Genomic DNA, 26,937 nt, shown 5'->3' on the forward strand with positions numbered 1-26,937 from the left:
CTATGACATCAGGCCCTCCTTGTAATGCCAAAATATTACAGGAAGAAGTTGTTGAGTAGCTCAACGTGGTATGGACTCATATATATAGGGTTATTCGAGGCACCTGTGAGGTAAAAATGTCAAGCTCTAAGGTGCCACCTACACGAAGATTAAAGTCGATATATGTTTCCTAACCTGATCTTTCTTGACACCCAAGTTTGTAAACCCCAAGACATATGAGTGTGGATGCGAGTGGTCAAGAAGGTGATCATCTCTCTATCCTATATTTGATTGTATAGGATACGACAAGGGAAGGATAGTCAAAACTATTTGCCTTGGACCCTTGTGTATGTAGATAGACCAGTGAAATGTGACCTTCATCGTCTTCTTCTACCTTAGATTAGATACCACGTGATGATCACAGATAATGATTAAGTGAGGTGTACTCACAATCAAATATTACTAAAATACTCATTTGTCTAAATGTCCATAATATTTAAGTCGTAACAAGTAATATTTCGAGCCAATCAAAAGAATTCAATCATACGTAGTTTTACAGAATTGAAAACGAATTCACTTGAACAGAAAATAAACCGATTTTTATTTGCCGGTTCGGTCAGGTTTATAATAAAATTTATCTCCAGACCGGTTCGCTCAGGTCGCCCAATTCGTTTCAATATTCCCCTTTTCCGCTTTGAAGCCCTAAGTCGCGCGGACTAGCGATTATTTCGTGGCCGCCGTCGGGATCTCGTGCCGTCGATATACCGCCGCCGCACGCCGCACGCCGCCTCCGTCCTTCAGGTAAAGATTCCACTTTACCTATCTTTCTCTATCTCTTTCTTTCCCTCGCACGGATGAGTGGTCCGGCGGACACGCGGTTATTGGCTCCTCTCTTGTCCGCCTGGCCCCGGCTTTTAGCCGCCCAACAAGTCGGAGCAGCTCCTGAGAGTGCCACAACCGTCAACGGGGAAGGTCCTCGGTTCCTTAATCGACAACCTTTCTTTCGTCGAGTCTCTTAACCTAGAGTTTCTGTTCGTTTTAAAAGAATCCGAATAACGAACACCCCTGTGGGTATTTGTGTTCAAAGAACTCATGAAAGATTTCTCATGCTAGTAAGAAAACGTCGCTTTTGTGGGCTGGTGTTCCTACCCAGTAAATAGTTCCGCAGCTCCAGCAACAAATCTTATAACATGCCGCAATTCAAATGTCCCAAAGATTTAAGCTATAAATACATATTAGTATCGTCTTTCATGATGAAAACAGCACGAATATCATTCTGCTGTGGAATTGGTTCACGGAGAACTAAGTCTTGTATAGCAAAAGAAAATTCTTGGTGTTATCCTTTACTTTCAAGAACTTCAAGAGTAAATTCTTCTTATATTTCTTCCACTATTCTATGTTAATTTTGGAATTATGTTGACTTTTATGACCATTTCTTTAGTATCAAATCTAGGCAGTGTTTTTCTAACTTATTAATCTTGTTATTATCTCATTTGTTGGTAATAATAATGTTATGTTCATGTATTGGGCATTGCAACAACCGTTTCAAGATGCTTGCATTGTTCATCATAAGTATTTTCTTCTTACAGAATATTGGTTAGAAAAAAATTTAACATAGTAGGAACACAAAGTGAGTGAAAGAATCATATTGATTTCTTCAAAGTATATCATGTTTTTTTTAAAGTATCTTCGTGGTAGGTCTATTGCTTTTTCACTACCTTGAATGTTGCATGTATAAACAAGGCCAGCATGCTGGCCATCAATTAAATGTTTTAGCTGGGGAAAGTTTTTTTTCTTAGATACTACTCTCATTTTGTGCTCAATCCATTTTTTTCACTCAGCAACCATTAATTGTTTAAAGCCTAATGTGGCAGCTCTGTGGAAAGCATTCTCTGGCTATGGCGAGACAAATTTGTTGTTTAATACATTTGATTGGATGTGGCTACTTGTCTGTTACATTAAAGGAAAGAATTTCCTCTGTTTGTCCATCAATTATGTGAACATTTTGGAATTTGGCCACAAGTTGTTGGAATGATTTGTGGATTAGTCGTATTGACAATGCAAAAACATATAGTCATTTTCTCTATGATGTTTTAAACAATTGCTATTATCTGTGCATAAAAGTACAACTTGTAACTTTATGTGATCAATCTTACTATTGGGGCAATAGGATGGATTCTATTTGAACAAAATGCATGCATATCAAGGAATTCATGTAACGACCATGTTTACCAATGCCATTATTTAGTCAACCACGCTTTTCCATGCTAGTAATTATGTGGTATAGGTATATTATAATGGATGCCCTTCATACATATGTATCTGTGTATATATATGTGTGGTTGTGTGTGCATGTAAATATATAATTCTGTGTGTTTACGTATCTGTATACAATCATTAGGTTTTGTTTCTATGTGCTTTTGGTCCATTAGATAAAGCTCAGTATCCTGATCTCCCATCCAACTGTTACATAATTGATTCTGAATAGAAAGTATTAGTGCGACTATATTAGAGAGTGTCGTAGACACCGATAAGGGAAGTTTGCTAGAGTATCTGTACGTTAAAGAACATTCAGTCTAGATTCCATGTTGCCAAATCAGTTAGTAAAAAATGATTCCTTCAGGTTGCTGGTTTAACAATCTGACTATGATGGAAATTCAGTGAGTGAATTGTGGCTTTTTAACTATTGAACTGAGGATGAAATACTTAATGGTTAAATGCTTGTTCGATGTCACCATTTTGGTGGGCTTCATTGTTGGATGCTGTGCTTCTAAAAAAAGAATCTTTTGTATGTATTCCTTTTATGCTCTTGAAGAATGCTGTCATGACTCATGAGCGTGCTGCCACTACACCAGAAACTCTTTGTATTCACTTTCTTTCATTGTCTATTTATGGTACTTTATAACTCTCTTGTTCTTGTTTTTTGAGAAGGTTTGATTGTCATGGGGTCATCATATATAGATGCTGGGTTATGGAGAAGTGCATACTGAAAATCAAGCTTAAAGTTCCGGGAACTGGAATATGCACCAATAATCCTCCAGACAGAGACAATGCTGTTCTTCTGTTTGAGGACAATGCAGCCACTGACATAACATCATCATCTGAAGAATATACTCCTCTAAGTAATTGGAAAGACATGAAAAGGAAGCGTGGTCACAAAGCATACCACAAGAAAGGGAAGAAGGTTAAATTGGTCAAAGATCCATCACCTGACCTTGTTTCTGTAAATAAAGAAGATAACTTGGAACAAGTTGATGATGATCAGCTTGGATCTGAAATTGATCCTGAACCACCCAATGGGTCTAATACACCTAGTGTAATGTCAAATATTGATACTGAGATGCCCAATGATAGACCATCTGAAAAAGCAGGGCACAGTCGTGTTAAAGTGAAACTTAAGTCTTCCAGAATATCTGAACCCCACAGAAGTAGTTCGGATGCACAAACACCAAGTGAAACAGAAAAGAGCAACCCACAAGTTACACTAAATATTATCGAAGCAGCTTCTGGAAAGGAGGAGAGTACTTATTCAGATGGACAGACATCAGAGATGCACAATGCTGTTTCGGAGAAATTGCCAAGAAAAGCAGGGAGCATTAGGATTAAATCTTCAAGAGGTTTAGGTATTTCAAGTGAAATCATGCAAGACAGGAATCTTGGTAAACTTGTTATTCCTCCACAGATGCTGAGCAAGAAGAATTCAGTTGTTGCAGATCCTGCAAGAATGCAGGACTTACCAGTGCCCAGGAACTCAAGACAAAAGGAAAGAACACAGCCCTACAATGATGCTCGTCATAATGAGAAAGAGTTGAGTGCTGCCCTGGTGGTAAGTCGGACTATTGTTTAAATGATCAGTATGTCAGCACAATCCTGTCTTCTTAGTTTGCTACCTGGTGATATTGGAAGAAAATTCTCTTAATTTTTTACGGTTCAGGTGATAAAGAAAGTGATGAAAATGGATGCGGCGGTTCCCTTCAACACCCCAGTTGATCCTGTAGCTTTGGGAATACCTGTGAGTATCACACAAGTAATAACCAGCACACAGTTATTTAGTATATATAAGGCAGTTCAAAATCATTCATTTATCTTATGTCTGTTGTCTTATGGATACTTCAAGAATTAAGATCATACTTAGCAGTTCAAAATCATTCCCCCTTCCTTACCCAAGGAATGCTCACATATCAACTTGGCCAGATTTTTTTATTATCCATGAGCATGCAAGTTCATAAATAAATCTGATTAACCTCTTTTGACAATGTTTCTCTCATAAGTTCTCTTTTAGTGCTTGATTGGAAATTTTAACATGCTAGACTTAGCTTTTAACTTATAATTGCATGCTAGATTTACATCTAGGGTTTTATTGGGAGAGATATATGTAGGACTCACCGACTCCAAACAGTTTGGACATTACGTCTTGTTGTATCTGTATCCATGTAGAACACGAACCACACATTTAATCCAAGTTCAATAATTATTATATTTGAGTAAGAGTGTAAGACATATTTTGTACCTACCATCATGTTTGAACTAATCCATACCCAAGAAAATAACCTAATGGATTCATGCATGTCCATTTTATTAGGTCCGATTTGGGTCATGTAAGTCCATTGACACTGCTGGATCCTTAAACGTATCATTCATGGTAGAATGTATTTGGTGTTTGCAATGAAACATATCTGTACTCATACAATGTGTTTTTTACCAACATTTGGATCATCATTTCCAGGATTATTTTGACATTATTGACACTCCTATGGACTTCGGCACTATAGCTCACAACCTAGAACATGGTCTTAAATACATGAATTCAGAAGATGTTTTCAAGGATGTGCAGTATATCTGGGACAATTGTTTTAAATACAACAATAAGGGTGATTATGTTGTGGACCTTATGAAACGGGTGAAAAAGAATTTCACAAAGTATTGGCTGGCCGCTGGGTTGTATTCTGATACAGCAGGTATTGGTCTTTTTTTTTCTGGCTACAATTTTTTCTTTTTTTGATTTCTCATCTTGGATAGTAGAAGTGACAGACAGCTGTATTTCCAGACTAAGTTGAATCAATTTCATGGGCTCCAGAAAACCATTAGGTTAACAATTGGTTGTGCCTGACTTTTGTTTCACTTATGTTATCCTATCTTATTGAACTCCTTTATTGCTACAGAAGATTGACTGTGCCTGCATCCTTCAGAAAGAAAAATTTTTGGTTAAATGTTTGTGCATAGTTTGTGACCAGCTATAGTTTTTAAAGCTTTCAGTGCACATCACTTTTTATGTTCAATTTCCTAATTCAGAAAAAGAAATTGTGGTAAGTTCAGGGATGGGCAAACCAGTTTAAATATTTTTGTCAAGACAAAGTTTTAAATACTTGTTGGACAATGGTTTTGACAGCTTTTTGGGCTGGTATGATACCAAATATACTGGGTGGTATACCTGTACCACCTGGTATCATTTGATAAAAATTAATTAAAGAAGGAAAATGAGCTGTATGCTTAGTGGTGTGGTACCAGTAACTTGGTTGGGCCCGTGGATGCTTGTCAGGTGTACTGTTCATGGTTGAAGAAGCTCTGAATCCTAAAGGATGGATTAAATGAAAACTCTGGAAATGTTTACAGCCGATGAAGTAATTGATGTTTGTACTGTTTCAAATAGAACAAGTGTGTTCGAGTGTCACTGTGTCAGACACAAGAGATACAAGATACCAGTGTTTTCACAAGCATATAATGTGCTGATAACACCATAGAGGATTCATAAATGTTCTTTCAATGATTTATTTGACATATAAATATGTTTTTTGCATGCACAAAATTAACTTCAATAGCTACATATAAATTTTAATACATCCAAAACATGAAATCCTGAAATCTGAACATGAGGTTTTAGTATGTTGAAGTTGGAGGCATACTTTTTAGAGTCATAGTGGAGCACTGGAGCTCAAAGTTCATTGCAAATGTAGCTAGTATTAGAGATGAAGGGTTTGCGTCAGTCTGATTTCTTTGTAGGTTGTACTTTATTCTATTTTATAAGTTCAAAGTTAAGATGCAAAAGAGGTACAAAAAGCATTCATAGGCTGGCGTAAGAATATGAAAGATCATTATACTGATCACCCAAATTTTATTTTCCATGATTTGATGTTTTAAACTATATTAGTGTTGTAAGATTTTCTGGTAGTAATTAATGCACAACGTATTCTGATAATCTAATCATTCACATTTTTGATGTGTTAATGATAAGTTTGTCACTTGTTTAGTTAGTTTTACATGAATAGTATGTGATTTTCACTACATGTTCAAAATCGGTAAGCATATATAGAAAAGAAGTCTTAAGTTCAAAGGGGAACCGTAAATATCTGGTAGGTAATTCTGTCTACCAGAATGCAAGTTTAAGATAAATTTGGATAGTGAAATCATCAACAACAGGGCAATAGTAGTTATGTAATGGAGGCAAAAAATAATTGTTGAATGGTGATGATGCGATTAACTTTAGTCTGAATAATGCTGGCTTCTTGATACTAGAACTCCTCCTTAATGTTCTATTTAAGCTTTTGTTGAATGGTTCCTTTGATTGTTCAATTAAGCAATTTCTTTTTTCTCGCTTCTCATGAGGCCCAGCTGATAGCAGTTTATTCAGGCCATACCTTTGGTTGAGAATTCCTTGGTTCATGTGCTTATGTAATATTCATGGCTTATTTCTGTTCTTCTATTCAATCTTATTTTTGTTGCAGATGTGACTTGTTGGATTACTAACTTTGGTCACATATGTTTAGTTCGTTTATGATTTTCCCGTTATGTTTATGTTGGTAAATTCTATTACGTGCAGTATAGTAGTTCTCTAGTTCCTAGATTTGAGATCATTTCATGTGTAAAACATTTATGGTTGACAATGAACTGCTGAATTTTTATCACGGGGATATTTATCCCTTTTTCTGCATCAATGTATGACTATTTTTTCTTGGAAGTCATACCATTCATTTGAATATTAAAAGATGTGAACATCTCTATAGGTGTCTCTGAGAGCACTCAAATTGAGGATGCTTCACAATCAGGTCAGGATAAGCTGTATCCCAAAAGCAAGTCAAAGCATAAACGCCGACGTTATGGGTAAGTCATTTTTAAACAAGAGAAACTAAGTTCTCTATTATCTCTTTATTTGCTGTTATGCTTTTAGTCTGATTTCAAGTTGAGATATCGGCTGTTCAATCAATCTGATGGTAGGAGAAGCTCCGTAGACGAATGAAAGATCAGTTTCTTGTGGGTGGTCTGGTCTGTTGTTGTGAGAGATGAAGTGGAAGGTGAGAAGAAAAAGATATTTTATTAGGTAAATACATGCAAAATAAGGTTAGAATACTATAATAAGTTGAAGAATGAGGAGAGGAAGAAATGGAAAAGGAACATTTTAGTGTTGGCATTTCCTTGCTCTGAAAAATGCATATTGTGATTTATCTGCTTCATCTTTGCAACTACCTTGTTGCATATATTGGATTACAAGCATATTTTTTCTTTAATGACGATCAATGAATGCAGTAAACATATTAATGTGTTTTTTTATTATTGAGGACCAGATGGATATTGCATATAGTTCTTTAGGTCATTTATAAATCCTTTGATCTTGTCTATCAACATATTTGAACTAAGTTTGGTGTATTATATCACAGAATCGATCAGCACAAAAGCGATTGTCTCTGTGCTGTTTGTGTTGTTAGGCGTCGCAGAAAGGAACGAGAAGCTGTTCAAAGTCAAGCTTATGCAAGTGATCCTAATATATCTGGAGAGTTAAAGCTAGAGGTGGGTAGCAAGATTGCTAATGCTATGTTATCCCTATTACTCTGCATGGTATTTGGTTATATACAGTTTTATTCGACATGTGAATGAAGTTTTATTTTGAAGTTTGCAACATTCTGTAGTTAATTCTAAGTGCTGAAACACCTGATTGTATAATCAAACTTTAGATTGGCTTCACCTTTACATTGTGTTGGATTATATTGATAATATTTGTAGAAAGTTGGAAGTCATCAATGGTTCTGGCCTTCACAAGAACATGTACGAGAGTTAAAAGAGATATTAGCTTGTCGTTTTGACCATCCTCCCATAATAACCATAGGAAACTTTATAAGAAAGAATCTCACCACAGTTGAAAGAGGATATAGTCCACTGAGGATTTCACATCAACACATTATTCAAACAATAGCCAGTGATAAGCATCTTACAGATTTGAAAGGCTGGTCATCAAATCAAAAGTTTAGTCCATACGAAGTTAAATAGGATCAAATTAGTTTGGATGTGATATGGTCGAGTGGCAGTCTAGTCAACGCTGCATGGTGCTTATCTTTCATTTTCATGAGTTTTAATCATGTCAGACTTTATTCTTGTGTGTTCTTTTCTTGCATATGTATTCTATATTGACATGTCCTGGTCTATTTTCCATGCTGATAAGTTCAAGTCGGGGTGCTCATTGGGCAGAATCGATGTTTTTTTGATTGATTGCATTGTGTTATTATCTTGCACAGAATGAAACTTGATGGTGTCACCTTCTTAATCACTTAGTTGGTAATTCTAAATGTTACGAAGGTTTTGTATGCTATATGGTATCAGTTCATGAAGGTCTTGTATACTATATGGTATCAGTTCATTTTTAGAAGGCCCTTTCTAGTTTTAAACATGTCAACTCACATTGGTTTGCATGGTTGCAGTAGCCTTTTAGCTTCTTATAATGGTTTTTGGTCTGTCTTTGTAGGAAATTATGAATCCTAATATATTGGGTATAATCGGGACAAACAAACCTGTCTCACAACTTTAAGTTCGAAACTCTTGAAGGATATCTCATGCTGAAAATGTAGGCGATAAAATTCTTATGTTTATTCATAATTTCATTTGCCTTACCTGAGTTGTGATTTAGATTTTGATTTTTGAACTGAAGAATCATGATTTGCATTCCTGTCGATAGTTGCATCCCACAACTGTTCTATTCCGATGTCTGATTGTCTATCCTTTTGTGTAAAAAAACTTAACATACAATGTTTTGAACTCTGATGTGTGACACAGTTCTCTGTAGATGCTTAATAGCCATTCTTCTTATGAGCACTTAATTTCAAATCATTGGTCTACATCAAAGGACCAAGTTGAACCTAACATACATTGCTGTTATGTACCAAGTCTTTTTTGCTCACACTACTCGCACTATTCAATGGATCTTGAGGTTATCTCCCCCTTTATTTTCATTCTAAATTCTAGTCTTTTTTTTTTCCTGTTCTCACAGCTTCTATACATTAATTCAAATTTCCATTTAGTAAACTTGTTTGAATTGATTTTGCATTGCAGGAAAGCTCTCCTTTAGATAACCCTTGCAGTGAGGATGCTACCTCTAGTTTGGGCCATTCCCCAGAGACTGATCCAAATGCCGATGCAGATGAAGCTGATGATGAAGAAAAGTTCGAGACTTCTGAGCAACTAGACTCTGTGCAGCTGGAGAAGCAGGAAATGGACACTGAAAACGAGTTTGACCATGATAAAAATGGTGGGAATAATCAATCTTGCCACCAGTCTCTTGAGAATGGAACTGAGGACTCTAAATCACAGTTGAAAGGACGGTACACAGAAGCAACACAACCTGAAGAGCAGAAAGTTATCCAGAGCAAGGAAACATCTGCACATCATTATTTGCAGATGACAGAAAAACAAGAGGTAATTTTTTATTGCGTTTGCTTGATATTTAAATGCATCATCATAAATGATTGATGTTGAGTGTTTGTTCCTCGGTGATGAGTCGTAAGTCTTCTATCAGTGAAGGCAGTAGTGGTGATGCGTGCTTGCTTTTGATGATTGATGCCTCCTTTTTCATATTGATGATTTGACTGCAGGAATCACCTGAACAGGATCAGCTGAATAAGATGCAAGAGAACCATCTGGTTCTACGGCTATGCAATAGCCTCTTCCCAAGCAACCTTAAGTCTGTCTGGAACGGCCCCCATTCTTTGAGTCGGCATAATGTTTCTTTTCGAAACGGCCCCATTCATTCTGCCGTTGAAGCATTCATGAAACAATAATTCGTGTGTTCCTTTCTTTTCCTCTCCAATTCAAGAGCATGTCCTGTGAACCGATAACTGTCCTAGTGTATGTATCACAGGTATGCATGCTGGGATATTATTAGTAGATCTAATAGAAGAGTCCTAAAACTGTATATAATGACTCAGATTTCCTTGTAAATTTTCATGACAAAAGGATCTGTCAACGATGTAGTAAAGCTGAGTTTGATGTGTTAGAATAAGGATATTCCTGGCGTTATTTGGTATTAATCTGCAGAATATACTGCTGTTGGTGTTTGCTCATCAACTGCTCCAGTAGACTTGGAGAAGACAATGGTGCTCGTGCAACGTGATTCATCAAGACTGTTCGACTGGGTAAGAAATACATGAAAACAATCGTCTCCCCATAAACTCGATCATTATCTAGTAGTGTTGATGGATATAGATCTACTGTTACTGACATTTGTGGGCTGCATTACTATAATATTTATTTATGGTATTGCTGCAGCTAATTCAATCATAATCATAATCAATCGGTACCTGTGGTGTAGTTCTGATCCCTATACTTTATTTGTTGCATTATGGAGTTTGATGCTGTGGATGAGGGGAGATGCTGATGAATCATATAATCAATCCGAGCAAGCCCGGATAACACGAAGGTTGATGCAGAATGTTAAATCATCCAAAGGTTGATGCTTGGTTTGTGTATATATTTATATATATATATACGGATGCACTTCATCACATAGAATTGTGCGCACGTGATAGCTGCCTGCGTGCCTGGCTTGGGTCGGCCCGATCCGGTCGCTTCTCCTCGCCGCAAGTCGCGACAGCCCGCTGCAGGGCCCCGACAACCTGCCCCATGGTGGGCCGATCGCACCCCACCGCCCGCACGCACTCCGCCGCCACGTACCCCACGTACGCCACCGCCGCCACCTCCTCCGCCGACGCCGGCGCCACCCTTCGGTCCATCACCCGCCCGATGTCTTCCGCCTCGATCCACGGCACCGCCATCTCCACCACGTTCCGCGGCGTCGCGCTGCCTTCCCCCTCCTCCTCCGTCCCCTCCGCCTCCTGGCTCCGGTGTATGGCCTTGCAACCCGTCACCAGCTCCAGCAGCACCACCCCGAAGCTGTACACGTCGCTCTTCTCCGTGAGCCGCCGCAGCCGGTAGTACTCCGGGTCCATGTAGCCCACCGTGCCGGCGGCGACGCTTTCCTCGTCGTCCGGGCTCGTCACCGATAGCCCGAAGTCCGCTACCTTCGCCGTCCACTCCTCGTCGAGCAGGATGTTGGAGGACTTGATGTCGCGGTGGATGATGGCCGGCACCGCGTACGCGTGCAGGTACTCAATTCCCCTCGCCGCGTCGAGCGCCAACCGCAGCCGCGCCGGCCACGAGCTCAGCGGCGACGGCGGGGCGATCGGCTTCCGGTGGAGATTGTCGTGCAGGGTGCCGTTGGCCATGTGCTCGTACACCAGCACTCGCTCTCCGCGCTCCCGGCAGAAGCCCAGCAGGCGGACCAAGTTCTTGTGGTTGATGCGCGAGAGCAGGGCCAGCTCGGAGCTGAAGGCGCGCTCACGCTGTTCCGCGTCGCGCAGGCGCTGCTGCTCGTTCCGCCGCGACATGGACGTCGCCGCGGCTGCCGGCACTTCTGCGCGCTTGATTGCGACGTCGCATCCTCCCGGCAGCGTCGCGCGGTAGACCGCACCGAAGCTGCCGGAGCCAATCTTGTGCGCCTCCGAGAAGTTGTCGGTGACCTTGAGGAGGAATTGGATCGAGACCTCTTCGATGTTGGCGCCGTCTAACAGACCACCGAGAGTAGGCTCCACCTGCGATGATGGTGCCGCCAGCGGAGGCCGCCTGCGTCGGCCATTGCTCCGGTTCTTGAATGCAAGACACACCAACAAGGTGCATAACCCCAGGCCAAATCCGACTGATCCAAGAACCATCAGCAACACCCTCCCCCTGTTGCTGCTGCTGCTTGCCTGTTGAGACGATGGTGGATTGCTGGGAGGATTGGGGCTGAGTTGGAGCTTGCAGGATTGGCAGATCCCTTCGTCATCGGAAGGACACATGGTGCCGGAATCCGGCAGCACACCGCAGCCGCAGTTCGCGATGGGCGAGCAGGTCCCCGGCAGGACGCGGTCGTAGACGGTGTGGTTCTTCCGGAACAATTCGTTTCCCCAGCACACCAGCGAGTAATCGATCAACTTAACGCCGCAGATAGCGTCGCCCTTCGCCTGAATCAAGATGAATTGCTCGCTGGCGAGGTGGTCCGGCGGTTGAGAGCCCTTCCCCCAGCAGAGGACTGTTCCATTGAACCGCAGCACGCAGGTCTTGTTCTCCCCCATCGCCATGGAGACGATGTCGAGTGGGGTCGGATCCCATTCCGGCGCACCCGCACCCCAGCAGCTCAGTTTACCGCTGTCGGAGACTCCGCACACGTGCCGTGTCCCTGCGGCCACCATGCTGAAGTTCCCGGTCGGCTCCTTCCCGACAACCGCCGCGTCCTTCCCAAAGCATCGGATGGCGCCGCAGCCCAGCAGGCCGCAGACGAAGTCCCGCCCCACGGCGATCTCGGAGAAGCTCATCCCGGCGGGGATGGCTAGCTCGGTCCACCTCCAGCACTGCGGCCGGTGCGCGCCGCCAATTAAGCCGCAGACGTGCTTGTCGCCGGAGGCCAGCGCCGTGAGCGCCGGCCCTCGGTAGACTCTCTTCCCGTACCTCTCGGATCCATGGCCAGGGAACTCCCACCACCTCATGGTGGCGTAGGAGCCGTCGGGAGGGACGGTGAGGCCGCAGAGGAAGCCGTCGCCGGCGGCCACCGCGGAGTAGGTCATGCGACGGGCGGGGTACGTCCACTGGCGCCGGCTGGAGGCGCTAGTGCAGTTGAGCTCGTACCGCCGGTCCGCGATCAGCGACGGCACCAACGCGCAGACCAAGGTGACGTCGGAGAAGTGGGCGATGGCGACGGTGGAGAACGCGGAGGATAGCACGGATGGATAGGTGGAGAGGCAAAGGATGTACAGGAAGATCAGGAGTAGCCAAGGCGACATTGGGATGGTGGGGTGTTGGTGATGGTGGTGGAGATTCTCATCCTAACTGGAAAGGATGAGGAAGGGAGAGACACGGAGGGAGGAAGTTTTGTAGCAGCCGAAGCTTCTTCTGTTCGAGAAGGGAAGAGAGAGAGAGAGAGAGAGAGGCTGCGGACGCGGTTTTGCAGACTGCAATGAGGAAGGAATGATACCTTTGCGCACCCAACGTGGATTTGGCGCACCCTTCGTCGTACACGTACACACACAAAGCACCGCTCCCCGCCCCACATCCCATTCGAACCTCTACTGTCGAGTCCATCGGCGGTGTCAGAATCACCGGACGGATTCGAGATTCTAGGAAGGCTTCCCCCGGCAGAAAGGGTCAGAATCTGAGTGCCAAGACTGTTCCACCAGAGATTGCAGGTTGTGCAGTGACTGTGAACATCAAAGGACATGAAATTTGGCTTCTATCGTCCCATCAACAGTGACATCTGAAGATTAATCGTGAACCTTAATTTACTTTACTCTCCAAAAGCCTGCAGACTGTTGAGATCAGATTGAGGTCGTTGACTAAATCTTATTGTTCTCATTATTTAGGTTGCAGTTCGATCTCTCAGAAACCGTTCCTTCTCTGTGGTCGAAAGGCTCAGCTCAGCTGCTTCTCCAACATGTTGGTCTCTATGGCCGCAGCAGTTTGGGTTACCTTTGTCGAGCTTTTGCTATCACAGGTGTGAGCTAAAGAAACCTCCATTCTTCTAATTAGTTGTGCGCAGCGCGAGGTCATGGCGAGGAAGAACATGATGTCGCAGGACTGTTCTTAATTGCTCGGTATGCATCTGCTGCAGTGACTTCCTGTTTGATAAGGTTGATTATATTTGCATCAACTAAGACTGTGGTTTGGTTATTTGATTTCGAAAGGAAAAGTGGTCTCTTTCCGTTGACAGAGAATGGGAAAGCGTACATTTGATAGGTTCTAATGTTTAATGCTATGTTTTATTAACATTAGTTGCTTTGAGTCAACGACATGGATTATTTTTATTTTGTGATCGAGATTTCTACATGACATTTTGGTTGTCTGAATCATGGCAGTGGTTCGGAGCCAACTCGGAGCTATTTTCACGCTTGACATAGGTTGATATATTGGGAGCGTAGATGATTCAGGTTGAGACCCTATAAAACTATGTTAGGGCGTGCTCGATAATGTCTTTACGATGCTTAAGTTAGTAGGACGTGCTCGATAATGTCTTTACGATGCTTAAGTTAGTATAGATTTAAAGAGTTAATCAAATACATAGTTCAAAAGATGTAATTGATCATAGAGAGATCTCTTGTGAACATATCAAGGGGATTTTTTATAATACGGTATACGATTATTAAATTAAGGTTATAGTTAATACACCGAATAATTATTCATACTGTTCAACCATTAATAGGATCATAAACAGTAATGGCTCGTCGAGAACACTTTTTCTATATTGTCGACCTTATGGAGTCGAATCGATCCTCTTGTTGGTGCCCTATAGGTTTGGATCTTATATAACATGTCGGTCGAAGTGGAGATGATGTACGAATGAAACATAATATATTCTGTGATTGAGATTTCTACGTGATATATTTTGGTTATTTGAATCGTGGCATCAAGAGTCTAGATGATTCAGATTGAAACCCTATAAAACTCTATAAGGGAATGCTCGATAATGTCTTCGTGATGCTTAAGTTAGTATGAATTTGAAGAGTTGGATCAAATGTATAGTTCAAAAATGTAATTGATCATAGAGAGGTTCCTTGTGAATATATCTAGGGAATCTTTTATAGTACGACATACGATTGTTGGATTGAGGTCGTATTTAATACAGGGAACAATTATTCGCATTATTCAACCAACTATAGGATCATAAGTAGTAACGACATATTGAGAAATCTTTTCTCGTATGATCGACCCTATGGAGTCGAATCGATCCCTTTGTTGGTGCTCCGTAGGTTTGGACCTTATACGACATATTGATAGAATGAGTAAGATTATCAACCAAGTGAAGATGATATATTGAGGAAATATGATATATATATATATATATATATATATATATATATATATATATATATATATATATATATATATATATATATATATATATATATATTATCGGACCACGATAATATTTTTATTAAAATCAAGAATATTAAATTTTTTATTTATAATTTATAACAAAATATTTTAGGATCTTTCATGACCTCAAAAATCATTACAATAAATTATCTCACCTTATCTAACCATAATATCCACATCGGACTTAACGAGACATACGTGTCTATATAATAAGATGGTTTATGATCGATGATGTTAAAGAAAATATATCTTTTAACCCTCCAATTACGAGAAAGTTAAGGTGAAAAAAGAAGAACAAAATTGCGATAGATATGTCACCAATGTCAGCGTCATGCCTTTGGTTTCATACTCACCTAATTCCACCAAACATTATCTTTTTGGATGTGGAGATCCTCTCTCCGACATGGTTAAGTAAAAAGCTGAAGCGATTCACACCTCAAAGGAGACGGCGACTTCGCAATTATGCATGTGAACGACGACTCCCCGTCCAACACAATGACTCCAAGCACAGGTCAAATCCGAGCCAGAAAGAGAAACATTAGCATTGTATTCACAGCTTTAGATTAGCTCAATCTTGTTATTATTCGTTTGGTCAACTCAGATCTCGATGCAACTTGATTCATTTATCCATTTGCTTCAAGAGAAAAAAAAATTCAAAATGTTTCATAGCATGAAATTTACTCACATGATGTCGAAATCATGACACATGGATGACGGTCCATCACATCCACACTTGGTAAAACATGTTACCATCAACATGACTAACATATCATTGCCTCTACGTCATGATGATCGCCAACCCCATTAGATTCACATGTCATGTGGGGTTGAAGTGTATGTGGTCGATAACATTACATCTATCAAAGTTGACTCGGCAAGTTGTTACTTTGGTAACTATACAATATCACTTATGATCATATGATATATACGTAATCTTTCATAACATTTAACCACGATATCAAATAGCACTATAACAAAATTCACTATGGTACACTTTGAATCATTAGACTTATTGCGATATAATGACACGTACATACGTAGATTTAGCTGAGCAATAAATTAATTTAAGCATCGAAAGGATTTTATCGGATATATGATCTCTCTATATCACTCTCTCATGAGACCAACAAGAAAAAAAAAAGGATCTCGATTGACTTCAAATCCATAAAATATCCAAAATCGAAGTTAACAGGTGTCTTCCGTGTGAACCCTACGGAGCCAAAGGAAGAATGGGATTCCAAAAGTCTTAAGAGTCAAAGGGGCAACCTTTTCATTGGTGTGTTATCACGGACATTGGAAATGAGGCAGCTCTACTTTTGGGACCAAGAATTGGCATGGAAAAGGAACGACCTCTCGAGGTTTCCACCAGTCTTAACAGTCTTCGAATCGATCTCTCTGTTCATACCGAAGCAAACATTAATACACGTCCATATCAGCGTTTTGAAGATCCTATCATCGTTCTTTTTAGATCATTTATGTATATATATATATATGTAGATACGTACAATTCCTAATTCTCAGCTGCAAAATAACATGAAGCAATAGCATCAATACATTACTAGACGGAAATGTTGGTGTGATGATGTTAGTAGCGATTAGACATGGATCAACCTGGAATTGCAGGGACCCACATATAAAGAACCCATATACATAACTCAAATCTTTGTAGAATATGAGAATACCTCAAATATCTATAAATTGAGGATAGTTGTTTTGGGTATCAATCTATTTCAATCATTTGGGTTAACATCGATATACCATGTGTCGTTATTTCAAAGAGAAAGAAAGAAAAGAAAACTAAGAATGAGTGACGAATGAAGAAGGAAAGAAAGAAGACAACGAAGAACAAAGGAAAGAGTAGAGAAAAAAATGAGGAAGGAGGAGAAAAAGATATCTCTATGGGCGACTGTGCATGGTGGCGATGTGCAATGAAGCACATGACTTGTTACTTTTCTTTTTCTACATACATACGAATTGGATCGGTAGATACTACTCGTTTCATATTTATCTTTATAAGTCTTTTACTCCTCATCGAAAAAAAAATTAGACCATATAAGTTTGAGTCTAAGCTTCGATAGCATGATAAAATAATTTATTTTACTTATAGAAGTAAGACTATACACATTAAATTTTTCTAAACATATATTTATTAGTATGAGTTTTGTGATCAAAACAATCATCAATTCTATAAAGAGGTGTTAGAAAAGCTAAAGAAATTATGCATCTTAACAAATGAGCTTTAAGTTGTTAGAAAAGAATCCAATATAGCTTCAACATTTCCCATCACGATATAAATATTTTTAATTAGACAATGGAAAAAGAGGGACAGAAGAAAGACTTGATTTAATTGAATGTCCAATAACTAAAAAAAAAAAGTTTAGAAAGAATTCAATATGACTATAAGCTTTAAATACATTTAAATTGAGAAGGTGTGAAGAGAGAAAAAAATTGGAAAAGAGGAAGAAATTATGTATGACTTTGATTTGAAAAAAATATTATGGTGAACTAATTTTTTTCCTTTTTGTGTATCAAAATGAGTTCTTCATCGTAATATCAATTTATTATCAAAAATAAATATTAACTAGAGTAGCATAAATAGTATGAGAAAAACCATAAAATCATAGCCCATTTCAAATCTTCACTATTACTAATAATGATAATAGATTTATAATGAGCATTCTCTAAATAACTAGATGATCATAATAATATTAATAATATAAATCTTGATTTAACAGTAATATATCATCAACAGCTTAGATAGATTTTATCAAATAAAAAAATTAGATCTCACATATCAAAAAAACATCTCAGATAAGATAAATTGTATATCGACACCGTTATAATTGTAGAGCTTGTTACAATCAACGTCTCCCCTTTCTTTTTTTATTTTTATATTATAAATCAGATTTGAACATAATGTCTAAATCATCTCCGAGCCCAATTATGAGATGGACCCAACACTTTTTGAAATATGCTTCTCCAATGGATGAATGGAAATGTCAACGTTGAAAGGTATATCACACATCACGTATACTCCAATACCAAATGCTAATCACGCATTCATACTTCACGTCTCACCTAATAGTCAATACGGTGGTCCACGCAATTAATTGACAGCACATACCTTCAAAGACAAGCAAAGAGTTTGATTTATTTTGAGATAAATTTTTTGATAGATAATCGTAAAAATTCTAAATTCGAATCTTATTTTTATAATTTATTTTTAAATTATAAAAAATGATATGTTGTTTTTCAGAATTCCTTCTCACTAAATGTTATTTAGGACAGTAACTCCCAATCACCAAAGAGAACAACAATAATAAAAATATCATGCATTTCATATATATATATATATATATATATTAGCCTAATCTTATGGTGAATTCAATTCCAATGGCAGTAATATTCATCTCCAACAACCCACCACACTCTCACTCACAATCTTCTCATCATTGCTCATCCCTTTGCTTCCACCACCACCACCACCACCACAACCAGCACTGCAATTTCCACATCTGTGACTTGTATATGTAACCTCAGTGGAGTGAGCTCAAACGCCACCACCAAGTCAAGCTCCATGGATTTCTCAGACCCTACTGCCTTGTCTCCCCCACCAAAAGAAGGTCCAGAGCCTGAACAAAGAGTTCGACAAAAGGGAGCTGATCCAAAGCCTCATGGCCACTTGTCATGGCAGCAGGAGGAGTGTGGGCAGAGGTTCGGAGAGATACTTAACAGGACCTGCTCCTCTTCCTCCCAAAGGTTCAGGGCTGAAGTCATCAGGGGTAGTAGCTCCACCACCCTCGAGGCAGGGATCAGGAGGGCCTTCTCCATGAGGAAGTCATCCTCGGCTAGAGAAGGCTACTGGAGAATCCATGACACTGGCGATGGGGATCAGTTAATGGAGCAGCAACAGCAGATGAGGTGTTCCAGGAAGAAAGGCAAGTTGCTACGGGCTTGCAAGAGGTTCTTTGGATTCTAATGGTGTCATCCTTTCAGAATAATTCATCTGTCTTCTATTGATCTCTGGCACAATGTTGTTAGAAAATATTTATCTGTAAGAGAGAGATCGAAAATGAGAAATTTCTATACTTATAAAAATAATAGGTTAAATATTTCATTTTCATAAGTATAGAAATTTTAATGTCGTACTCATAGTTAAAGGATTTCTAACAAATATGACTCGTCCTCGTAGAGTTTTTTTTTTATTATTTTGCTTCTTGTGATCTCGAGGAGGCTTTGAAAATTTTTAGTTGTTTGTGGAAATTTGTAAACGTACCGTGTGTTTTAACTTCGTCAATCATATTAGCTTTACAAAATGAAAAGAAAAGGTTATTCTTATATTACATGTAAACTTAACAGTGGACTAAACTTGATTGACATCCATGCATGCGTTATTTATTAAATATAATTGATGAGCGCAAATATAATTATTCTATTGATAGACAAAGACATAAATAAGAAATAGAAGAACGATAAGGTTAAACACATGAAGTGAAAATATGAGTTATTTATTAAATTTTTTATACAAATAATTATATATACTTCCAATGTTATGACCTATTATTCCTGAATAATGCTTTCGAAACTAACTAATTTATGGAGCTTCTGAACTTTGAAATATGTTTGAGGTAATTTATCAAAAAAAAAGTCTTTACTATTTATTGTAGTCCTTTATGTCGTGGCCCAATAATCGGCATGGCTTGTTTCGGTCCCGATCGTGTAAAAGTGTTCATGTGGTCACTCGGAGGATTGAATGGAGAGAAACGGAGGATCGACATTGGTGTCTCTTGGTCAACTTGAAATGGAGCTAAGGTCATCTCTGACGTCGAGTTCCTGCATAACAGGTCAATGCCGGGAAGGGGGATTCCTGACTTAGACCCCTTCGAAGCCTAAGTCAGTTTAAAGATACAATCGATTGTGTTACTTTTATATGCATGTGTTATGTCGATTCAAAAGTGTCACATTTGTTTCGAGATAGTTATCGACTGTCGTCATGAGGTGACACTAAAATACCTTTTATTACTATTGGTTTTTTATAGGATGATGCTCCCTCATGATTATTTTTTGTTAAAAATATCTTTTTTTTTATTTTGCCAAAAAGATCCCCACTGCTAAATCTTACTAAAACTAAGATAGAATTTATTGTTGATGTACCAATTTTTTTTATGAATAGTGTATTTCAATTTATTTTTGAATGTAATGAATCAACTTCCATCGAACGACCTTAAACTTTCACAATTCCAATAGAACGTGATTTAAAGATTTTAGTGATTGTTTTATAACTTTAGGATAATTAGTTACGAATTTGATATATTCTTTAATAGGTTCTATGAAATGAGTGTAATCCAATTCATTTAGTAGTATAATTCAATCCAATTTCGATCAGGTCATCTTGAACTTTCACAATTATATTAAAGCATTATTGTAACAAAGAGTATACTAGGTTTTTTAATTATATGATGAATTTATGATAGATAAATGTCTAATTCCTTTATAGATAGTAACCAAAAATGAGGGAAGGAGATGAAGACGAAGGAGTAGGAGAGCAAAGAGGACACAACGGAGGCAGAGAATGACCAAGGAGAGGGGGAGGTGGAGGAAGTGAGTGATTAAGGGTAAGGAGGGAGAGAAGGTGAAGGAAGGAGATGAGGTGGAGTAGAAGTAGGAGTAGCAAAGCATGGAGGTGGAGTAGAAGAGCGAGTACGAAATGATAAAATATCGCGTAGAAGGGGAAACCTAAGAGAAGAAACCTATATATATATATATATATATATATATATATATATATATATATATATATATATATCATTTTAACAAGATCTTAAGTTAAACTCCAGAATTAAAGAAAGATTGATTAATATCTTAAGCATGAAGAAGGACATATTCAAAAAGAAAAATGGGAAAATCATAAGAAAGTAAACCTAATCTTGCACCAAAATCCTCGGAACAAAGAAAGATCAATGGATATTGATAGGGCACATTTTGGCTCTAGATGAATCATCGACAACACCATACATCATCAGCCACTAACGCAATGCTACATGTCATCAAAACCACGGGGTGCATGTCACGTCAAGTTCGGTACCAATACACGGTGCGACTTGACCACCCCGAGAGTTCGGGGCAGTGTCGTCTACTCTTGGGGCAGAGCCGTCTGATGCCACTCAAGCACCCCCAAAGACGTCATCTCGTGAAAGAAGTCGTCCCACCCCTAGGAAAGTCAGTGGCCACGCCGATCTGAGGCCAAAACCAACCTTCGCACATAGGTATAAAAGCCCCTGGCTGACGCCCGGCTAGGGGGGAGAAAAAATGGAATATGGAATACTCGATTAACTTGCTCATCGAAGGGGCCAAAGTCGGAAAGCTCCCGACGAAGGCCATTTTGTAGGAAGTCGGACACCCCCGAGAGACGAGCATCTCAATCCGGGGATTGTTACCCAGTACACAAGGACGCACTGCCATTCATCCCGGAGTCGGAGAGACGCATCCCACCGCAAACGATGCTCGGAACGGCAAATTGAGAAACTTGGATCAACATCCTCAGATAAGGGTCCAGCCGCCTCCGCCAGCCCGACACTTGTCTGAGTTGCTCCCAAACGGCCACTCCCGACCGATGGACACCTCGACCTAGGAGACACCTTCCGTCGCGCAAAGGAGAGCAACAAGCCAGTCCAGATCCCAACCAACGTCGGCCAATATTCCTTCCCGAGAGCATGGCCACCTTATCGTCCTACTCACCCAGCAATAAGCTCCCGACATCGATTCGCAGACCTAACCATACTGACTCATCAGCCTTGGTACTTTTGTTCACTATCAGATATCATAACCACATAGGAGAGGTGGGCACATTTAAGAGGAAAAGGGAAAAATCATAAGAAAGCAAAGCTACATACACAATTGTGGCTAAATCTCATGTCAAATCCTCGAACCAAAGAAAGATCTTGAGAACAAAAGGCATGGAAAAGACACTAACATCAAACTGAATTGAGTAACTTCTTGAGTATGTCACTCAACATAGCACCGTTGAATTATTTATAGAGGAGCTATGCCATCAACATAATCAGTGGTCACACGCCAAGGTAGTTCACAGTCGTCAATATGCAAATCACATGACATTTTGGAATCTCCCTTTCAAGTGATCATTAGCTATCGATATACAAATCACGTTTTACGATTTCCTTATATAATTCTTTAACAATTAGATTGTATGATGTTTGCACTAAAATATTTATAAGGATGTAGAAATATACATCTTTGATATGGTATATTTTGGTATTACCCATGTGGACCCATACAAGCAGATATGACGATGCAGACGTAGAACCTCAAATACGATATGGTACGCAGCACACACGTGGTGGGCAGCCGCTTGCCTTCTCCTCCGTACGAATGATATCATCACGGTACAATTATCCCGGAAAGCTCAGGGCGACGCCATGCGGCACCGATCCGCGCAGGTCGGTCAATGCTCATACAGAAGCTAAAGTCGGCCATAGTTAATTGACCTCATACGATCAACTCATCCTCACAGGTATAAAAGCTAACCCTCCTTAATCAGAAGGGGGAGACTTCAAACACTCAACTCTATCTCATTTCACCTAAAGTTAACTTAAACTTCGGAGGAGTCGAGTCAGGAATCCCCCTCCCGACCTCGACCTGTGTATAGGAATCCAGCAACGGAGAAGTAGGCCGCTCATCAAGAGAGAAGACCACACTCGAGGGACGAGGCTCGAACCCGACTTGACTCGATGCTCGCCCTCACTACCCGAGCATCCACGTGGGCAACCTTATACATCCGGGACTGAACTGAGCCGTGTTGATACCTTGGCCACGACACAAAGGTTCACTAACAATATCAAAAATACGCACGTGTATAAGTTGAAATGAATGATATGGTAGTTTATATATTCAACACTGTCTCGTTCAAAGAAAACAAATTATTTTATAACTTAAATATTAATCATTTAGATAATATATATATATATATATTATAAATATTATATATATATAAAGTAAACCGAGTAAAGTCCATGGAACCATTGATGAGAGAAGATGGTTCCTGGAATGACCGGCAGCCATCGGAGGCACGACGACGTCCGATCAACGATTCCACCTTCAAACACACGTAAAAGAAATAGAACGTAAAGCCTTTACTTGTATTACGTTTGGTTTGACGTTCTTTCTCCGTTTACTGTTCGCTCCCTCGAAGCGACAACGCGTCACGTGTCCGCGTCATCCGCGCTCGAATTAGTCTTTCTCTGAGCAGAGTTCCGATTTCCACCCACGATAATACCCACCGCCCTTATCTTCGGGTCCTACGGGCTCCAACCAATGAAACAATCCGCGCGAGTCGTGGGTACGTACGAAGCGCGTCTCGACTCTTGGTGGGCGCCGACCGTTTGGCTTCGTCAGTATGTTAAAAGGACTCGGGTCCGACAAGCCGGCGGAGAGACTTTGGGGCGATCGGGAGCGACGAAGTCAAGAGACGAGGTCGGAATCCCTTATAAGTTCCTGCCGCGGTCTCCGATTGGATCCTCGCTCGTTGGGCTCGATCGATCTGAGAGCTCCGGGGGAGATTGCGTGGATTATTCTGGAGGTAAGGCTTCCTTACTCCCTGTTTCTTGATTCAACCTCTTTCCGCGGGGTTTGTGGCTTTCCGGGGAGGTTCTTTGGTTTTCGCCTGGAAATCGACGGAAAATTTTGATTTTGTTGGAGATTGGGGTCGGTTTGGAGTAGGTTTTGGTGTTGAGTTAGGGTTCTGGCTGATGTTTGCTAGCGCTTCTGCTTCGGCACCTTGTTGTTACCTCTGATTCATTCTATTTGCCGCATTCTTCTTGTGAGATCTTGTCGTAGTGTCCGATTTTTGTTGCTTGTTTGGAGACTTGGTTTCTTGGATCAAGACTTCATCTTCCAACTGACCCCAAAAGAGCTCCCTTTTCTGACAGGCAACTCTGCAACTTCGATCGTTGCTGGACTAGTCGTTCATTATATTTGATCTGGTGAGAAGGGGCAAACATGTGGAACGAGATGAAATTGAAATCCAAGGCAGATCATGAGGAGGTGGACTACTTCTCCTGGTCACCACAGAAAGACCGGTCGATCGGACGACTGGTGAGGTTCGTCTCGTTTCTGGTCGTATTCACGGGGGGCATTGTCTTGGGCTTGTCGGTGAGCGCACACTACTCTCGCTACTTCAACTCCCAGACCGAGCTATTCTTCCCGAGGACGATGTACGAAGCGAATTGTGACAAGGAGGGTTCGAGCTTCAAGAGCTTCGCGCAGCCGACCAATTTGATTCACAGTATGACGGATGATGAGCTCAATTGGAGGGCGTCAATGGTACCGAAGATGGATGAGTATCCATTTCAGAGGGTGCCAAAGGTGGCCTTTTTGTTCATGACAAGGGGCCCTTTGCCTTTTGTGCCGCTGTGGGACAGGTTCTTCAAAGGCCACAAAGGGCTGTATTCCATTTACGTGCATACGCTTCCAGATTACAAGCTCAATGTCTCAGGGACTTCTGCTTTCTATGGCCGGCAGATCCCGAGCGAGGTGAGAGATGCTTAAACTCTGCTCATTCTCACAATTCTTCCTTATCGGTCATTGTGTTAGGAATAGGGAATACTTGATAAGATAGCAGCCTTGATCTTTGTTATTACAGCGGTTTCTAGGTCATGAGATCATCACATTGAAATTGCTGGTCTTTGTCTGGCACACATATTAAATCCAATTCCAATGGTGTTAAAGTTTTAATGTGTTATGGTGCAAATTATTTTTTCTTATGCTATATACGGTTGGTTTGCCTGACAAAAATATTAGTGCTTTTGGTGCTGTGGAGTAATTTAATTTTAGAGCCAACCGCATGGCTGCCAATTGTGATAGCTTGCTCTTTGCAAGAAGATTAATGCCATCATCTTGATGTTCTTCAAGAGAAGCACTTTGGGAATTGAGTATCAATACACCATGTTAAAAAGGTAGATATGGGCAAGATGGATAAACTAATTACCACTGTAGGCAGATTGATTTGCTTATATTTACTCGAACAGATCCTCTTGTATGTGTCAAATGATTAAGGAAGGGGAAAAAAAATTGGAAGGAATGAGCTTAGGGTACATACAAAATAATAGCATAACAGCAACTTGAGAATTGTGTAAACCAATCATGAAGTTGTGGTCAACTTGAAACATCTTTTCGGCAAGGCATTTCTTTTACTCATTTGCATCTAATATCCTTGTGCTTTGTCATCTATTTGCAGGAGGTATCGTGGGGGTCAATAACATTGGTAGATGCTGAGAAGCGTCTCTTGGCCAATGCTTTGTTGGATTTCTCGAATGAGCGCTTTGTTCTGCTCTCTGAAAGCTGCATTCCAGTGTATAATTTCCCAACGGTCTACGAGTACCTCATAAATTCTGCCCACAGCTTTGTCGAGTCGTACGATGAGAACACCCGACAAGGTCGCGGTCGCTATAGCTGGCGCATGGCCCCCAAGATCATGCTGTATCAGTGGAGGAAAGGCTCTGAGTGGTTCGAGCTCAACCGTGAATTGGCGACAAATATAGTTGCAGAACACAAGTATTATCCGCTCTTCCGAAAATATTGCAAGCCCTCTTGCTACCCTGACGAGCACTACATACCGACATATTTGAACATGTTCCATGGGGCTTTGAATGCGAATCGGAGTCTGACTTGGGTCGATTGGTCCAGGGGAGGATCACACCCAGCTAGATACGGTGCTCCAAATATCACAGTGGAATTCATCCAGTCCATCAGAAACAATGGGACCTTCTGTTTGTACAACTCAGTGCCAACTTCCATATGCTTCCTCTTTGCAAGGAAGTTTGCTCCTAGTGCTTTGGCTCCCTTACTCAACCTTACCTCCACGGTAATGGGATTCTGAGATCATACCGGTCTTATTCCCCTCGATCTTCAGAGATAATCACCGGTACCGTGAGGCGACTTCTCCTCTAGTTAGTGAGATGGCTTATGGAGTATCCTTAGCGGCGGATGGTTCACGATCCAGGATGAGCTTAATTCCAACTCCTTCAATTGTTTACAGGACATCATGAGAAGCTAGCTAGGGGCCTCCAGTGTCATATTCAACCTCACTGAGGTTCGGTATAATGCATTTTTCAATTGATTTGTTTAGACATTGAATTCTGTGAATACCAACTCATCATTCACTTTATCATTGTAAATAAAAGAAAGCAAGCGGGATTCAAACTCCACAATTTTGGTGTAACTACTAGTTTAGGAGTGGTTGATTGCTGTCAGAGTATCCATTTCAATGCATCTTTACAGAACCGGATGAGATTAGGTTAACATTCAGATGGTGTTTATACTAACTGCTTAATAATAGGATGTTCAATACTAATTGTGTAGCAATGTCAAACTTGGCTACATTAATGTAGTTGTAGAACCAATCTACAAGCTTCAGCCAGGATACATACAGGTAAGCACAAACATGCTTCCTGTTGATTCTTTGGCTAAGATAGAGATACACTTCAAGCATCTCCTAACTCATGTATAGCACATGGTGACAACCAAAGATTCTGTTGTTTAGTGATGAATCATTTTATTATGCAAGATTAATTTAATCTTTGGGGAATCAGAGGAGCTTCTTGATGAAGACACATGATGACATCAAGATTCACATAACTCATCATACGCCTCCACCCCATGCTATGATAGCTTGAGCATGCCTAGTTCAAGAAGGACTCGGTCCTTAATCCTTCATGACAAGGATATGTAGGTCAAAAATCGATGAAGAAAAAGGACCCTTCATACTATCCAACCAAAGTA

General features: G+C 40.4%; 3 protein-coding genes across 5 annotated transcripts; 2 read left to right on the forward strand and 1 right to left on the reverse strand.

The window, feature by feature from the left end:
* The first annotated feature begins 642 nt into the window (after positions 1-642).
* On the forward strand, positions 643-10,240 carry LOC135586582 (bromodomain-containing protein C631.02-like). Of its 3 annotated transcripts, none has more exons than XM_065118483.1 (8): positions 643-780; positions 2,911-3,805; positions 3,914-4,006; positions 4,706-4,937; positions 6,981-7,077; positions 7,632-7,761; positions 9,295-9,657; positions 9,834-10,240. In XM_065118483.1, exons 2-8 carry the CDS (start codon positions 2,951-2,953, stop codon positions 10,017-10,019), a joined length of 1,956 nt encoding a protein of 651 aa, XP_064974555.1. In that variant the 5' UTR covers positions 643-780; positions 2,911-2,950; the 3' UTR covers positions 10,020-10,240. The 3 variants fall into 3 exon arrangements, with proteins under 3 accessions (XP_064974555.1, XP_064974558.1, XP_064974556.1); XM_065118486.1 differs by having other exon boundaries at positions 9,849-10,240; XM_065118484.1 differs by having other exon boundaries at positions 3,914-3,991.
* A 359-nt stretch (positions 10,241-10,599) lies between these two features.
* LOC135617830 (serine/threonine-protein kinase-like protein CCR4) lies at positions 10,600-13,414 on the reverse strand. The gene has a single exon (XM_065118482.1). The coding sequence runs from the start codon at positions 13,053-13,055 to the stop codon at positions 10,740-10,742; it is 2,316 nt and encodes a 771-aa protein (XP_064974554.1). The 5' UTR covers positions 13,056-13,414; the 3' UTR covers positions 10,600-10,739.
* A 10,178-nt stretch (positions 13,415-23,592) lies between these two features.
* LOC135617831 (glycosyltransferase BC10-like) lies at positions 23,593-26,366 on the forward strand. The gene is made up of 3 exons (XM_065118487.1): positions 23,593-23,737; positions 24,087-24,690; positions 25,394-26,366. The coding sequence occupies exons 2-3, from the start codon at positions 24,157-24,159 to the stop codon at positions 26,033-26,035; spliced, it is 1,176 nt and encodes a 391-aa protein (XP_064974559.1). The 5' UTR covers positions 23,593-23,737; positions 24,087-24,156; the 3' UTR covers positions 26,036-26,366.
* The last annotated feature ends 571 nt before the right edge of the window (positions 26,367-26,937 follow it).

The sequence above is a fragment of the Musa acuminata genome, chromosome BXJ2-7 (assembly GCF_036884655.1).
Source record: "Musa acuminata AAA Group cultivar baxijiao chromosome BXJ2-7, Cavendish_Baxijiao_AAA, whole genome shotgun sequence".
NCBI classification, from domain to species: Eukaryota; Viridiplantae; Streptophyta; class Magnoliopsida; order Zingiberales; family Musaceae; genus Musa; species Musa acuminata.

Excerpts from the sequence above, each read along its gene's own strand:
- LOC135617830 (XM_065118482.1), bottom strand. The coding sequence starts at position 13,055 with ATGTCGCCTTGGCTACTCCTGATCTTCCTGTACATCCTTTGCCTCTCC.
- LOC135586582 (XM_065118483.1), top strand. The coding sequence starts at position 2,951 with ATGGAGAAGTGCATACTGAAAATCAAGCTTAAAGTTCCGGGAACTGGA. Across the intron at positions 7,762-9,294 it reads CTGGAGAGTTAAAGCTAGAG|GAAAGCTCTCCTTTAGATAA; the intron begins GTGGGTAGCAAG and ends TTTGCATTGCAG. Across the intron at positions 9,658-9,833 it reads AGATGACAGAAAAACAAGAG|GAATCACCTGAACAGGATCA; the intron begins GTAATTTTTTAT and ends ATTTGACTGCAG.
- LOC135617831 (XM_065118487.1), top strand. The coding sequence starts at position 24,157 with ATGTGGAACGAGATGAAATTGAAATCCAAGGCAGATCATGAGGAGGTG. Across the intron at positions 24,691-25,393 it reads GCCGGCAGATCCCGAGCGAG|GAGGTATCGTGGGGGTCAAT; the intron begins GTGAGAGATGCT and ends ATCTATTTGCAG.